The sequence below is a fragment of the Schistocerca piceifrons genome, chromosome X, assembly GCF_021461385.2.
Source record: "Schistocerca piceifrons isolate TAMUIC-IGC-003096 chromosome X, iqSchPice1.1, whole genome shotgun sequence".
Taxonomy (NCBI): Eukaryota; Metazoa; Arthropoda; class Insecta; order Orthoptera; family Acrididae; genus Schistocerca; species Schistocerca piceifrons.
In genome coordinates, this window is record NC_060149.1 from 967,035,394 (window position 1) to 967,051,963 (window position 16,570).

At 40.3% G+C, this 16,570-nt stretch overlaps 1 protein-coding gene across 1 annotated transcript; it reads left to right on the forward strand.

Moving 5' to 3' along the window:
- The first annotated feature begins 633 nt into the window (after window positions 1–633).
- On the forward strand, window positions 634–2,930 carry LOC124722094. The gene is made up of 2 exons (XM_047247292.1): window positions 634–2,637; window positions 2,870–2,930. The coding sequence occupies exon 1, from the start codon at window positions 869–871 to the stop codon at window positions 2,621–2,623; it is 1,755 nt and encodes a 584-aa protein (XP_047103248.1). The 5' UTR covers window positions 634–868; the 3' UTR covers window positions 2,624–2,637; window positions 2,870–2,930.
- The last annotated feature ends 13,640 nt before the right edge of the window (window positions 2,931–16,570 follow it).

A 16,570-nucleotide genomic window follows, 5' to 3' on the forward strand; every position in this document is an offset into this window, starting at 1 on the left:
TTCAACGTCAATGTGAAGGTCCAAGGGATGGAGTAAAGGTGCAGTGGTGCATCGGAATCTTATACAGATCTCCAGGAGACGCTCAAAGCAAACCACAAACCATGAGAAGAATTACTCTTCTTCTACTTAAGTAGGCGTTCTGCCTTTTGTATTAAAAGACGACACAATTTCTGTGTTTCATCGTCAATGTGAAGGGAAAAGGGATAGAGTCAATCTGCAGTAGTGCATCGGAATGTAATACTGATCTCCCAGGAAACGCTAAAACCAAACCACAAACAATAAAATTTTCTCTACTTGTACTTAAGTCGGCGTGTACCTTTTGTATTAAATCCCGACGCAATTCTGTGTTTCATCGTCTATGTGAAGGTCCAAGGTATAGAGTAAAGGTGCAGTAGTGCATCGGAAACTAATACTGATCTCACAGTAAACGCTCAAATCAAACCACAAACATTGAGAAGAATTAGGCTTCTTGTACTTAAGGGGGGACGTACATGAAAATGACCAAATTTGTGAAAAAAATTTTATTGGCTCTTCATTTACTACATGGTATTGAAATTTCAATTACCAAATATTACGTTCCAATTCCGCTTCTAAGGGGGAAAAAAATAATAATTTGTAATAGCTTGCACAGGGCGACGCCCCCCCATCTTGGTCTTCATCCTCTCGTATATCTATTTATACTGCGTTTTTTTCCAGTTTTGTGCAGTCACAATGCAGGGAACGTTTGTGTACTACATCAAGAAGGCTGTGGAATAATATCTCTGCCGCTGGTTTTATATTCTTTGATTTATAGCGTTTGTTTACGAGTGTTTGTTTGGAATACATTTTTACGAAAGTTGTAAGTAGACTTGTTATTATATTTTGCAGCATGCCGCGTTCTAGTAAGGTGTTTAAAAAGGTTAGAAAGTGTCAAGCTTCTCGATGTAGTAAAGACAACTTGAAAACCAGCCCCATAATAACAAATGGAAACGATACTTCAACCAAGAAAGCGAGTGCTTCGAGAAGGAAAATTGACAGCTGTCAATCACTTGATGATTGTGGCTCAGACACTCAAGCTACTAGTGGTTTTAGGCTTATTGATTTGAAAATACTATCTGATATTATATCATCTGCTTGTGTATGTGCTGACTGTGGTGCAAAAAGTTTGAGATTATATGACGAAGAAAACAGAATTGGAATAGTGTGTATGTTGCATCTTACTTGTGAAAGCTGTCATTCAGACACTGCTTTTAGAACTTCGGCATCAAGTAACCGGATATATGAAGCAAATATGCGTTTAATATATGGCATGAGATGTTTGGGCATAGGCAGGGAAGGTACCAGACTGTTTTGTGGGATCATGAACATGCCACAACCAAGTGCTAGGTACACCACTGGAAATAAAACACTGCTAAGTGCTCTTCAAGAGGAAGTGGAAGAAAACTTGAAGTCCTCTGCAAAGGAAGCTGTGAAGATGAATAGTGAACTAAAGACAGAAGCAGATAACACGCCAGACACCGATTTGTGTGTGTCATGTGATGGAACGTGGATGAAGCGTGGACATACATCACTGTATGGAGTATCATCTGTCATTAGTGTTGATACTGGAAAAATTCTTGACGTTCAGGTAATGAGCAAATATTGCTATAGCTGTGTACTCGGAAAGAGAGCTGGTGAAGTGGAAGAAAATAAGTGGCAGGTTGAACACAAGAAAGTGTGCTGTAGAAATTATTCTGGTTCTAGTGGTGGAATGGAACCTGCAGCTATGAAACTTATGTTCCATCGAAGTGTGGAAAAGTACGGTGTTAGATACACAAAATACCTTGGTGATGGTGACTCCAGCTCCTTCAAAACTGTTTTGGAAAGTGAACCTTATGGTCCCCATTGTGCTATAGAAAAGTTGGAATGTGTTGGACATGTGCAAAAACGAATGGGAGGCAGACTTTTAAAATTGAAACGTGAATTGAAGGGCAGGAAACTTGAGGATGGAAAACTTTTAGGTGGTCCCAACAGACTCACAGACAAAGAAATTCATTCTTTACAAGTGTACTATGGCAAGGCAATAAGGGACAACAGTGGAAATTTGAATAACATGCAGAAGGCTGTGTGGTCTATTTATTTTCATAAACTATCCACAGATGACAAACCTGTACATAATTTGTGTGACATATCGTGGTGCAAATTCAAGCAGGCTGAGCGTGATGGCATGAACTATTCACACAAGCACAGTTTACCTGTGGCTGTTTTAAGTGCTATAAAACCAACATTTAGGTGTTTAGCAGAGCCAGACCTCCTACGAAAGTGTGTGCATGGAAAGACACAAAACCCTAATGAAAGTTACAACTCACTGATTTGGAAACGTTGCCCAAAAACAACATTTGTTTCAACAATTATTGTTGAAATTGCTGCATATGATGCTTGTTTAGTTTTTAACAATGGTAATCTTGGAAGAATAAAAACTCTACAGAGGCTAGGATTTCATCCAGGAGCTTTCACCTATTCAATATTGAAGGACATCGATGACAAAAGAGTTGCTGCGGCTGATATTACAGCCAATAAAATTGAACAGCAGGTTAACCAAAGAAGACAAGCAAAGAAGAGACTGCTTGCAGATGAAGAGGAGTATGCATATGGCTTGCACTAGTTCACACAGAGACGGTAAGACCTAATACAAACACTATCAAATCATTGATTCAGTTTTCCCGTAACTTACATTTTTATAACTTTATGTACCTTTTTCTCAAAAACCACAAAAGGTAGAGAAGTGAAATTTGGTATATGACTAGTCAGTACTATAGTGAAAAATTCTGTGGAAGGAATTTTCATTTAATAAAATAGTAAGGTATTTATGGTAGAAAATATTCCTTAAATTTGATATATTATTTTTCAGGGAAATTGGGAGACCCGTAAAAACTGAACAAAAGAAGATATAAAAATTCTGCTCCACAGAGTTTTGTAATTATTTGGTATGAAAGTGTGTACAAAAATTCATTAACATTGCTCTCACAGTTTTCTCAAAAAAGGAACATTTGTAATTACATTGTTGAAAAAAAATTAATTGTTAATAATTAAAGATGTAAAAGGTCAATAAAAATGAAAATTTAGGTTCATATGCGCATAACATTTCTTAATAACTGTACCAAATTTGGATTGATTATCTTAAAAAATTAGAGTTTTATAAAATACTTTTAAAATTACTGCAGTTTCGTGTACGTCCCCCCTTAAGATGGTATTGTGCCTTTTGTAATAAATATCAACGCAATTTATCTGTTTCATGGTCAATGTGAAGGCCCAAGGGATAGAGTAAAGCTGCAGTAGTGCATCGGAATCTAATACTGATCTCCCAGGAAACGCTCAAAGCAAACCAGAAAAGATAAGAAGATTTACTCTTCTTGTGCTTAAGTCAGCATTGTGCCTTTCGTATTGAATCCCGACGCAATTTCTGTGTTTCATCGTCAATGTGAAGGTCCAAGGGATATAGTAAAGCTGCAGTAGTGCATCGGAATCTAATACTGATCTCCCAGGAAACGCTCAAACAAACCACGAACAATGAGAAGAATTACTCTTCTTCTCTTTACGTTGGCGTTCTGCCTTTTGAATTAAATCCCGACACAATTTCAGTGTTTCATCACCAATGTGAAGGGCCAAGGGATAGAGTCAATCTGCAGTAGTGCATCGGAATGTAATACTGATCTCCCTGGAAACGCACAAACCAAACCACAAACAATAAGATTTTCTGTTCTTGTACTTAAGTCGGCTTTGGACCTTTCCAATTAAATCCCGAAGCAATATCTGTGTTTCATCGTCTTTGCGAAGGTACAAGGTATAGAGTAAAGGTGCAGTAGTGCATCGTAAACTAATACTGATCTCCCAGGAAACGCTCAAATTAAAACACAAACAATGAGAAGATTTAGGCTTCTTGTACTTAAGACGGTATTGTGCCTTTTGTATTAAATACCGACGCAATTTCTGTGTTTCATCGTCAATGTGAAGGCCCAAGGGATACTGTAAATCTGCAGTAGTATATCGGAATCTAATACTGATCAGCCAGGAAACGCTCTAAGCAAACCACAAACAATGAGAAGATGTACTCTTCTTGTACTTATGTCGGCATTGTGCCATTTATATTGAATCCCGACACAATTTCTGTGTTTCATCGTCAATGTGAAGGTCCAAGGGATAGAGTAAAGCTGCTGCAGTGCATCGGAATGAATACTGATCTCCCAGGAAACGCTCAATGCAAACCACAAGCAATGATAAGATTTACTCTTCTTGTTCTTAAGTCGGCATTGTGCCTTTTGTATTAAACCCCTACGTTATTTCTGTGTTTCATCGTCAATGTGAAGGTCCAAGGGAAACAGTAACGCTGCAGTAGTACATCGGAATCAAATACTGATCTCCCAGGAAACACTAAAAGCAAACCACAAAGATTGAGAAGATTTACTCTTCTAATACTTATTCGTCATTGTGCCTTTTGTATTACATATCTTCGCAATTACTGTGTTTCATCGTCAATGTGAAGGTCCAAGGGATAGAGTAAACCCGCTTTAGTGCATCGGAATCTAATACTCATCTCCCAGGAAACGCTCGAAGCAAACCATAAACAATGAGAAGAGTTACTAAACTTGCACTTAAGTCGCCATTGTGCCTTTTGTTTCAAATCCCGACCCCATTTCTGTGTTTCGTCGTCAATGTGAAAGTCCAAGGGATAGAACAAAGCTGCAATAGTGAATCGGAATGTAATACTGATCTCCCAGGAAACGCTCAAAGCAAACCACAAACATTGAGATGATTTACCCTTCTTGTACTTAAGTCGGTTTTGTGCCTTTTGTATTAAATCCCAACGCAATTTCTCTGTTTCATCATCAATGTGAAGACCCAAGGGATAGAGTAAAGCTGCAGTAGTGCATCGGAATCTAATACTGATCTCTCAGGAAACGCCCGAAGCAAACCACAAACAATGAGAAGATTTACTCCTCTTGTACTTAAGTCGGTATTGTGCCATTTGTATTATATCCCGGCGATATTTCTGTGTTTCATCGTCAATGTGAAGGTCCAAGGGATAGAGTAAAGCTGCAGTAGTGCATCGGAATGTAATACTGATCTCCCAGGAAATGCTCAGAACAAACCAGAAAAAACAAGAAGATTTACTCTTGTTGTGCTTAAGTCGGCATTGTGCCTTTCGTTGTAAATCCCGACGCAATTTCTGTGTTTCATCGTCAATGAGAAGGTCCAAGGGATATAGAAAAGCTGCAGTAGTGCATCGGAATCTAATACTGATCTCCCAGGAAACGCTCAAACAAACCACGAACAATGAGAAGAATTACACTCCTTCTACTTAAGTTGGCGTTCTGCCTTTTGTATTAAATCCTGACACAACTTCTGTGTTTCATCGTCAATGTGATGGGAAAAGGGATAGATTCAATCTGTAGTAGTGCATCGGAATGTAATACTGATCTCCCAGGAAACGCTCAAACCAAACCACAAACAATAAGATTTTCTCTTCTTGTATTTAAGTCGGCGTGTACCTTTTGTATTAAATCCCGACGCAATTCTGTGTTTCATCGTCTATGTGAAGTTACAAGGTATAGAGTAAAGGTGCAGTAGTGCATCGGAAACTAATACTGATCTCCCAGGAAGCGCTCAAAGCAAACCACAAACGTTGAGAAGATTTAGGCTTCTTGTACTTAAGACGGTATTGTGCCTTTTGTATTAAATACCTACGCATTTTCTCTGTTTCATCGTCAATGTGAAGGCCCAAGGGATGCAGTAAAGCTGCAGTAGTGCATCGGAATCTAATACTGATCAGCCAGGAAACGCTCAAAGCAAACCACAAACAATGAGAAGATGTACTCTTCTTGTACATATGTCGGCATTGTGCCTTTTGTATTCAATCCCGACACAATTTCTGTGTTTCATCGTCAATGTGAAGGTCCAAGAAATAGAGTAAAGCTGCAGCAGTGCATCGGAATGTAATACTGATCTCCCAGGAAACGCTCAGAGCAAACCACAAGCAATGAGAAGATTTACTCTTCTTGTTCTTAAGTTGTCATTGTGCCTCTTCTATTACATCCCGACGCAATATCTGCGTTTCATCGTCAATGTGAAGGTCCAAGGGATAGAGTTAAGCTGCAGTAGTGCACCGGAATCTAATACTGATCTCCCAGAAAACGCTCAAAGCAAACCAGAAAAAATAAGAAGATTTACTCCTCTTGTGCTTAAGTCAGCATTGCGCCTTTCGTATTAAATCCCGACGCAATTTCTGTGTTTCACCGTCAATGTGAAGATCCAAGGGATAGAGTAAATCTGCAGTAGTGCATCGGAATGTAATACTGATCTCCCAGGAAACGCTCATACCACACCACAAACAATAAGATTTTCTCTTCTTGTACTTAAGTCCTCGTTGTACCTTTTATATTAAATCCCGACGCTATATCTGTGTCTCATCGTCTATGTGAAGGTCCAAGGGATAGAGTAAAGCTGCAGTAGTGTATCGGAATCTAACACTGATCTCACTGGAAACGCTCAAACTAACCACGAACATTGAGAAGATTTACTCTTCCTCTACTTAAGATGGCGTTGTGCCTTTTGTATTAAATCCCGACGCCATTTCTGTGTTTGATCGTCAATGTGAAGGTCCAAGGTATAGAGAAAAGCAGCAGTCGTGCATCGGAAACTAGTACTGATCTCCCAGGAAATGCTCAAAGCAAACCACAAACAATGAGAAGATTTAGGCTTCTTGTACTTAAGTCGGTATTCTGCCTTTTGTATTAAACCCCTACGCAATATCTGTGTTTCATCGTCAATGTGAAGGTCCAAGGGAAACAGTATCGCTGCAGTAGTGCATCGGAATCAAATACTGATCTCCCAGGAAACGCTCAAAGCAAACCACAAACAATGAGAAGATTTACTCTTCTTGTGCTTAAGTCAGCATTGCGCCTTTCGTATTAAATCCCGACGCAATTTCTGTGTTTCACCGTCAATGTGAAGGTTCAAGGGATAGAGTAAAGGTGCAATAGTGCATCAGAATCTTATACTGATCTCCAAGAAACGCTCAAAGCAAACCACAAACAATGAGAAGAATTACTCTTCTTGTACTTAAGTCGGCATTGCTCCTTTTGTATTAAATCCCGACGCAATTTCTGTGTTTCATTGTCAATGTGAAGGTTCAAGGGATAGAGTAAAGGTGCAGTAGTGCACCGGAATCTTATACTGATCTCCAGGAAATGCTCAAAGCAAACCACAAACAATGAGAAGATTTACTGTTCTTTACTTAAGTGGGCATTGGGCCTTTTGTATTAAACTCCTTCGCAATTTCTGTGTTTCACCGTCAATGTGAAAGTCCAAGGGATAGAGTGAAGCTGCAGTAGTGCATCGGAATCTAATACTGATCTCCCAGGAAAAGCTCAAAGCAAACAACGAAGAATGAGTAGATTTACTCTTTTAGTACTAAAGTCGGCGTTGTGCCTTTTGTATTAGATCCCGACGCAATTTCTGTGTTTCATCGTCAATGAGAACGTCCAAGGGATAGGTTAAAGCTGCTGAAGTGCATCGGAATCTAATACTGATATCACAGGAAGCGCTTAAAGCAAGCGACAGACAATGAGAAGATTTACTCTTCTTGTACTTAAGTCGGCATTGTGCTTTTTGCATTAAATCCCGAAGCAATTTCTGTGTTTCATCGTCAAAATGAAGGTCCAAGGGATATAGTAACGCTGCAGTATTGCATCGGATTCTTATACTGATCTCCCAGGAAGCGCTAAAAGCAAACCACAAACAATGAGAAGATTTTCTCTTCTTGTACTTATGTCGTCATTGTGCCATTTGTATTAAAACCCGACGCAATTTCTGTATTTCATCGTCAATGTGAAGGTCCAAGGGATTAAGTAAAGCTGGAGTAGTGCATCGGATTCTAATACTGATCTCCCAGAAAACGCTCAAAGCAAACCACACACAATGAGAAGATTTAATCTTCTTGTACTTAGGTCGGCATTGTGCCTTTTGTATTAAATCCCGACGCAATTTCTGTGTTTCATCGTCAATATGAGGGTCCATGGATTAGAGTAAAGCAGCAGTAGTGCATCGGAATCAAATACTGATCCCCCAGGAAACGCTCAAAGCAAACCACAAACAACGAGAGGATATATTTCCCTTGCACTTAAATCGGCAATGTGCCTTTTGTATTAAATCTCGACGCAATTTCTGTGTTTCATCATTAATGTGAAGGTCCAAGGGATAGAGTAAAGCTGCAGTACTGCATCGGAGTCTAATACTGATCTCCCAGGAAACGCTCGAAGCAAACCACAAACAATGGGAAGTTTTACACCTCTTGTCCTTAAATCGGCATCGTGCCTATTGTTTTAAGTCCCGACGCCATTTCTGTGTTTCATCATCAATGCGAAGTTCCAAGGGATAGAGTAAAGCTGCAGTATTGCTTCGGAATCAAAACTGATCTCCCAGGAAACGCTCAAAGCAAACCACAAACGATTAGAAGATTTACTCTTCTTGTACTTAAGTCAGCATTGTGCCTTTTGTTTCAAATCCCGACGCAATTTCTGTGTTTCATAGACAATGTGAAAGTCCAGGGGATGGAGTAAAGCTGCAGTTGTGCATCGGAAAGTAATACTTATCTCCCAGGTAACGCTCAAAGCAAACCACAAACAATGGGAAAATTTACTCTTCGTGTACTGAAGTCGGTATTGTGCCTTTTGTATTGGATACCGGCGCTATTTCTCTGTTTCATCGTCAATGTGAAGGACCAGGGGGTAGAGTAAAGCTGCAGTAGTGCATCGCAATCTAATACTGATCTCCCAAGAAACGCACGAAGCGAACCTAAAACAATGAGAGGATTTACTCTTCTTGCACGTAAGTCGTCTTTGTGTCTCTTGTATTAAATCCCGACGCAATTTCTGAGTTTCATGGTCAATGTGGAGGTCCAAGGGATAGAGTAAAGCTGCAGTAGTGCAACGGATTCTATTACTTACCTCCCAGGAAACGCTCAAAGCGAACGAAAATCAATGAGAAGATTTACACTTCTTGTACTTAAGTCGGCATTGTGCCTTTTGTATGAAATCCCGACACAATTTCTGTGTTTCATCGTCAATTTGAATATCCAAGGGATAGGGTAAAGCGGCAGTAGTGCATCGGAATCTAATACTGACTTCCCAGGAAACGCTCAAATCTAACACCGAACAATGAGAAGATTTACTCTTCTTCTACTTAAATCGGCATTGTGCATTTTGTATTAAATCCCGACGCAATTTCTGTGTTTCATCGTCAATGTAAGGGTCCAAGCGATAGAGCAAAGCTGCAGTATTGCTTCGGAATCTAATACTGATGTCCCAGGTAACGCTCAGAGCAAACAACGATCAATGAGAAGATTTACTCTTATTGTACTAAAGTCGGCATTGTGCCTTTTGTATTGTATCCCGGGGATATTTCTGTGTTTCATCGTCAATCTGAAGGTCCAAGGGATAGAGTAAAGCTGCAGTAGTTCATCGGAATCCAATACTGATCTCCCAGGAAACGCTCAATGCAAACCAGGAAAAGTAAGAAGATTTACTCTTCTTGTACTTAAGTCGGCATTGTGCCTTTTGTATAAAATTCCGACGCAATTTCTGTGTTTCTTCGTCAATGCGAGGTTCAAAGAGATAGAGTAGAGCTGCAGTAGTGCATCGGAATCTAATACTGTTCTCCCAAACCACAAACAGTGAGGAGAATTACTCTTCTTGTGCCTTTTGTATTAAATCCCGACGCAATTTCTGTGCTTCATCGTCACTGAGAAGGTCCAAGGGATAGAGTAAAGCTGGAGTAGCGCATCGGAAGCTAATACTGATCACCCAGGAAACGCTCAAACAAACCACAAACAATGAAAAGATTTACTCTACCTGTACTTAGGTCGGCATTGTGCATTTTGGATTAAATCCCGACGCTGTTTCTGATTTTCTTCGCAAATGTGAAGGTCCAAGGGATAGAGTAAATCTGCAATAGTGCATCAGAATCTAATACTGATCTCCCAGGAAACGCTCAAAGGAAACCACAAAGAGTGAGAAGTATTACTCTTCTCGTACTTAAGCTGGCATTGTGCCTTTTGTTCTAAATCCCGACGCCATGTCTTTGTTACATCGTCAATGCGAAGGTCCAAGAGATAGAGTAAAGCTGCAGTAGAGCATCGGAATATAATACTGATCTCCCAGGAAACGCTCAAAGCAAACGACAAACAAGGAGAAGATATATCCTTCATGTACTTAAGACGGCTTTGTGCCTTTTGTATTAAATCCCGACGCAATTTCTGTGTTTCTACGACAATGTAAAAGTCCAAGGGATTGAGTGAAGCTGCAGTAGTGCATCGGAATCTAATACTGATCCCCCAGGTAACGCTCGAAACCAACACTAAGCAATGAGAAGATTAACATTTCTTGTACCTAAGACGGCACTGTGCCTTTTGTATTAAATACCGACGCAATTTCTGTGTTTCATCATCAATTTGAAGGTCCAAGGGGTAGAGCAAAGCTGCAGTTGTGCATCGGAATCAAAAACCGATCTCTGAGGAAACGCTCAAAGCAAACCACGAACAGTGAGTGGATTTACTCTTCTTGTACTTAAGTCGGCATTGCGCCTTTTGTATTATATCCCGGCGATATTTCTGTGTTTCATCGTCAATGTGAAGGTCCAAGGGATAGAGGAAAGCTGCAGAAGTTCATCGAAATCTAATACTGATTTCCCAGGAAACGCTCAAACCAAACCACAAACATTAAGCTTTTCTCTTCTTGTACTTAAGTCGGCCATTTACCTTTTGTATTAAATCCCGACGCAATTTCTGTGTTTCATCGTCAATGTGAAGGTCCAAGGTATAGAGTAAACCTGGAATAGTGCATCGGAAACTAATACTGATCTCCCTGGAACCGCTCAAAGCAAACCACAAACAATGAGAAGATTTACTCTCCTTGTACTTAAGCCGGCATTGTGCCTTTTGTATTAAATCCCGACGCAATTTTGGTCTTTCATCGTCAATGTGAAGGTCCATGGGATAGAGTAAAACTGTTGTAGTGCATCGGAATCTAATACTGATCTCCCTGGAAACGCTCAAACCAAACCACAAACAATTAGAAGAATAACTCTTCTAGTAGATAAGTCGAGATTGTGCATTTTGTATTATATCCCGACGCAACGTATGTGTTTCATCTTCAATGTGAGGGTCCAAGGGATGGAGTAAAGCTGCAGTAGTGCATCGGAATCGAATACTGATCCCCAGGAAACGCTCAAAGCAAACCACAAACAACGAGAAGATATACTTCTCTTGCACTTGAGTTGGCGTTGTGCCTTTTGTATTAAATCCCGACGCTATTTATTTGTATCATCGTCAATGTGAAGGCCCAAGGGATAGAGTAAAGCTGCAGTAGTGCATCGGAATCTAATACTGATCTCCAAGGAAACACTCAAAGCGAACCAAAAACAATGAGAAGATTTACCCTCCTTGTACTTAAGACGGCATTGTGCCTTTTGTATTAAATACCGACGCAATTTCTGTGTTTCATCGTCAATTTGAAGTTCCAAGGGATAGAGTAATGCTGCAGTAGTGCATCGGAATCAAAATCCGATCTCTGAGGAAACGCTCAAAGCAAACCACAAACTATGAGGAGATTTACTCTTCTTGTACTTAAGTCGGCATTGTGCCTTTTGTATAAAATTCCGACGCAATTTCTGTGTTTCATCGTCAATGTGAAGGTCTAAGGGATATGGTAAAGCTGCAGTATTGCATCGGAATCTAATACTGATCTCCCTGGAAACGCTAAGAGAAACCGGAAACATTGAAAACATTTACTCTTCTTGTACTTAAGTCGGCATTGAGACTTTTGTATTAATTCCCGGCGCAATTTTTGTTTTTCATCGTCAATGTGAGGGTCCAAGGGATATAGTATAGCTTCAGTAGTGCATCGGAATGTAATACTGATCCCCCTAGGAAACGCTCAAAGCAAACCACAAAGAGTGAGAAGAATTACTCTTCTTGTACATAAGTCGGCATTGTGCCTTTTGTATTAAATCCCGACGCAATTTCTGTGTTTCATCGTCAATGTGAAGGTCCAAGGGATAGAGTATAGCTGCATTTGTGCATCGGAATCTAATACTGATCTCCCAGGAATCGCTCAAACCAAACTACAAACAATTAGCTTCTCTCTTCTTGTACTTAAGACGGCCATGTACCTTTTGTATCGAATCCCGCCGCAATTTCTGTGCTTCATCGTCAATGAGAAGGTCCAAGGGATAGAGTAAAGCTGGAGTAGTCCATCGGAAGCTAATACTGATCACCCAGGAAACGCTCAAACAAACCACAAACAATGAAAAGATTTACTCTACCTGTACTTAGGTCTGCATTGTGCCTTTTGTATTAAATCCCGACGCAGTTTCTGATTTTCTTCGCAAATGTGGAGGTCCAAGGGATAGAGTAAAGCTGCAATAGTGCATGAGAATCAAATACTGATCTCCCAGGAAACGCTCAAAGGAAACCACAAAGAGTGAGAAGTATTACTCTTCTCGTACTTAAGCCGGCATTGTGCCTTTTGTTCTAAATCCCGACGCCATGTCTTTGTTTCATCGTCAATGCGAAGGTCCAAGAGATAGAGTAAACCTGGAGTAGTGCATCGGAAACTAATACTGATTTCCCAGGAACCGCTCAAAGCAAACCACAAACAATGAGGAGATTTATTCTTCTTGTACATAAGTTGGCAGTGTGCCTTTTGTATTAAATCCCGACACAATTTCTGTGTTTCATCGTCAATGTGAATGTCCAAGGGATAGAGTAAAACGGCAGTAGTGCATCGGAATCTAATACTGATTTCCCAGGAAACGCTCAAATCTAACACCGAACAATGAGAAGATTTACACTTCTTGTACTTAAGTCGGCATTGTGCCTTTTGTATTAAAACCCGACGCAATTTCTGAGTTTCATCGTCAATGTGCAGGTCCAAGGGATAGAGTAAAGCTGCAGAAGTGCATTGGAATCTAATACTGATAACCGAGAAAACGCTCAAAGCAAACCACAAACAATGAAAAGATTTACTCTTCTTGTACTTAAGTCGGCATTGTGCATTTTGCATTAAATCCCGACGCAATTTCTGTGTTTCATGGTCAAAGTAAAGGTCCAAGGGATACAGTAACGCTGCAGTAGTGCATCGGAATCTAATGCTAATCCCCCAGGAAACACTCACAGCAAACTACAAACAATGAGAAGATTTACTCCTCTTGTACTTAATTCGTCATTGTGCCTTTTGTATTAAATCCCAAACTAATTTCTGTGTTTCATCGTTCATGTGAAGGTTCAAGGGATAGAGTAAAGCTGGAGTATGGCTTCGGAAGCTAATACTGAACACCCAGAAAACGCTCAAACAAACCACAAACAATGAGAAGATTTACTCTTCTTGTACTTAGGTCGGCATTGGGCCTTTCGTATTAAATCCCGACTCAATTTCTGATTTTCATCGTAAATGAGAAGGTCCAAGGGATAGAGTAAAGCTCCAATAGTACATCAGAATTTAATACTCATCTCCCAGGAAACGCTCAAAGCAAACCACAAACTGTGAGAAGAATTACTTTTCTCGTTCTTAAGCCGGCATTGTGCCTTTTGTATTAAATCCCGACGCAATTTCTGTGTTTCATCGTCAATGTGAAGGTCCAGGGGATAGAGTAAAGCTGCAGTAGTGCATCGGAAACTAAAACTGATCTCCCAGGAAACGCTCGAAGCTAACCAAAAACAATGAGAAGATTTACTCTTCTTGTACTTAAGACGGCATTGTGCCTTTTGTTCTAAATCCCGACCCCATATCTTTGTTTCATGGTCAATGCGAAGGTCCAAGAGACAGAGTTAAGCTGCAGTAGTGCATCGGAACATAATACTGATCTCCCAGGGAGCGCTCGAACCAAACCACAAACAATGAGAGGATTTACTGTTCTTGGACTTAAGTCGGCATTGTGCTTTTTGTACTAAATCCCGACGCTATTTCTGTGTTTCATCATCAATGTGAAGGTCCAAAGAATAGAGTAAAGCTGAAGTATGCATCAGAATCGTATACTGATCTCCCAGGAAATTCTCGAAGCAAACACTAAACAATGAGGAGATTTACTCTTCTTGTACTTAAGTCGGCATTGTGCCTTTTGTATTCAATCAAGACGCTATTTTAGTGTTTCATCGTCAATGTGAAGGTCCAAGGGATAGAGTAAAGCTGGAGTAGTCGATCGGAATCTAATACTGATCTCCCAGGAAACGCTCAAATCAAACCACAAATAATGAGAAGATTTACTCTTCTTGTACTTAGGTCGGCATTGTGCCTTTTGTATTAAATCCCGACGCAATTTCTGTGTTTCATCGTGAATGCGAAGGTCCAAAGGATAGAGTAAACCTGCAGTAGTGCATCGGAAACTAATGCTGATCTCCCAGGAAACGCTCATAGCAAACCACAAACAGTGAGAAGAATTACTCTTCTTGCACATAAGTCGGCATTGTGCCTTTTGTATTAAATCCCGACGCAATTTCTGTGTTTAATCGTCAATGTGAAGGTCCAAGGGATAGAGTAAAGTTGCAGTAGTGCATCTTAATCTAATACTGATCTCCCAGGAAACGCTCAAAGCGGACCACAAGCAATGAGAAGATTTACTCTTCTTGTACTTAAGTCGGTATTGTGTTTGTTGTATTAAAAAGCGACGCAATTTCTCTGTTTCGTCGTCAATATGGTGTCCCAAGGGATAGATTAAAGCTCAGTAGTGCATCGGAATCTAATACTGATCTCCCAGGAAACGCTCAAAGCAAACCACAAACAGAGAGAAGAATTTCTCTTCTTGTACTCAAGTCGCCATTGTGCCTTTTGTATTAAATCCCGACGCATTAACTGTTTCTCATCGTTAATGTGAAAGTCCAACAGATAATGCAAGGCTGCAGTGGTGCATCGGAATCTAATACTGATCTCCAGGAAACGCTCAATACAAACCACAAACAATGAGAAGATTTGCTCTTCTTGTACTTAAGTCGGCATTGTGCCTTTTGTATTAAATTCCGACGCAATTTCTGTGTTTCATCGTCAATGTGAAGGTCCAAGGTAAGGAGTAAAGCTGCAGAAGTGCATCGGAATCTAATACTGACCTCCCAGGAAACGCCTAAAGCAAACAACAGTCAATGAGAAGATTTTCTGTTCTTGTACTTAAGTCGGCATTCTGCCATTTGAATTAAATCCTGACGCAATTTCTGTCTTTCATCGACAATGTGAGGGTCCAAGGAATATAGTAACGCTGCTGTTGTGCATCGTAATCTAATACTGATATCCCAGGAAACGCTCAAAGCATACCACAAACAGTGAGTAAAATTACTCTTCTTGTACATTAGTCGGCATTGTGCCTTTTGTATTAAATCCCGACGCAATTTCTGTGTTTCTTCGTCAATGTGAAGGTCCAAGGAATAGAGTAAAGCTGCAGTAGTGCATCGGAATCTAATACTGATCTCCCAGGAAACGCTCAAAGCAAACCAAAAACAATGAGAAGATTTTCTCTTCTCGTACTTACGTCGGCTTTGTGCATTTTGTGTTAAATAGCGACGCAAGTTCTGTGTTTCATCGTCAATTTGAAGGTCCACGGGATAAAGTAAAGCTGCAGGAGTGCATCGGAATCTAATACTGATCTCTCAGGAAACGCTCAAAGCAAACCACAAACGATGACAACATTAACCCTTCTTGTATTTAAGACGTCATTGTGCCTGTTGTGTTACATCCCGACGCAATATCTATAAATCATCGTCAAAGTGAAGGTCCAAGGGATAGAGTAAAGCTGCTGTAGTGCATCTGACTCTAATACTATTCTCCCAGGACACGCTCAAAGCAAACCACAAACAATGAGAAGATTTACTCTTCTTGTACTTAAATCGGCATTGTGCCTTATGTATTATATCACAGCGATATTTCTGTGTTTCATCGTCAATGTGAAGGTCCAAGGGATAGTGTAAAGCTGCAGTAGTGCATCGGAATCTAATACTCATCTCCCAGGAAACGCTCAAAGCAAAGCAGAAACGTTGAGAAAATTTACTCTTCTTGTACTTATGTCTTCATTGTGCCTTTTGTATTAAATCCCGACGCAATTTCTGAGTTTCATCGTCAATGTGATGCTCCAAGGGATAGAGTAAAGCTGCAGTTGTGCTTCGGAACAAATACCGATCTCCCAGGAAACGCTCAATGCTAACCACAAACAATGAGATGATTTACTCTTCTTGTACTTATGTCGGCTTTGTGCCTTTTGTATTAAATCCCGACGTAATTTCTGTCTATCATCGTCATTGTGAAGGTCCAAGGGATAGAGTAAAGCCACAGTAGTGCATCGGAATCCAATACTCATCTCCCAGGAAACGTCCAAGTCAAATAACAAACAACGAGAAGATTTACTTTTCGCGTCCTTAAGTCGGCATTGTGCCATTTGTATTAAATCCCGACGCAATTTCTGTGTTTCTTCGTCAATGTTAAGATCCAAGGGAAAGAGTAAAGCTGCAGTTGTGCATCGGAATGTAATGCTGATCTCCCAGGAAACGCTCAAAGCAAACCACAAACTATGAGAAGAT

Coding starts and splice junctions, on each gene's coding strand:
- LOC124722094 (XM_047247292.1), top strand. CDS start 869: ATGCCGCGTTCTAGTAAGGTGTTTAAAAAGGTTAGAAAGTGTCAAGCT.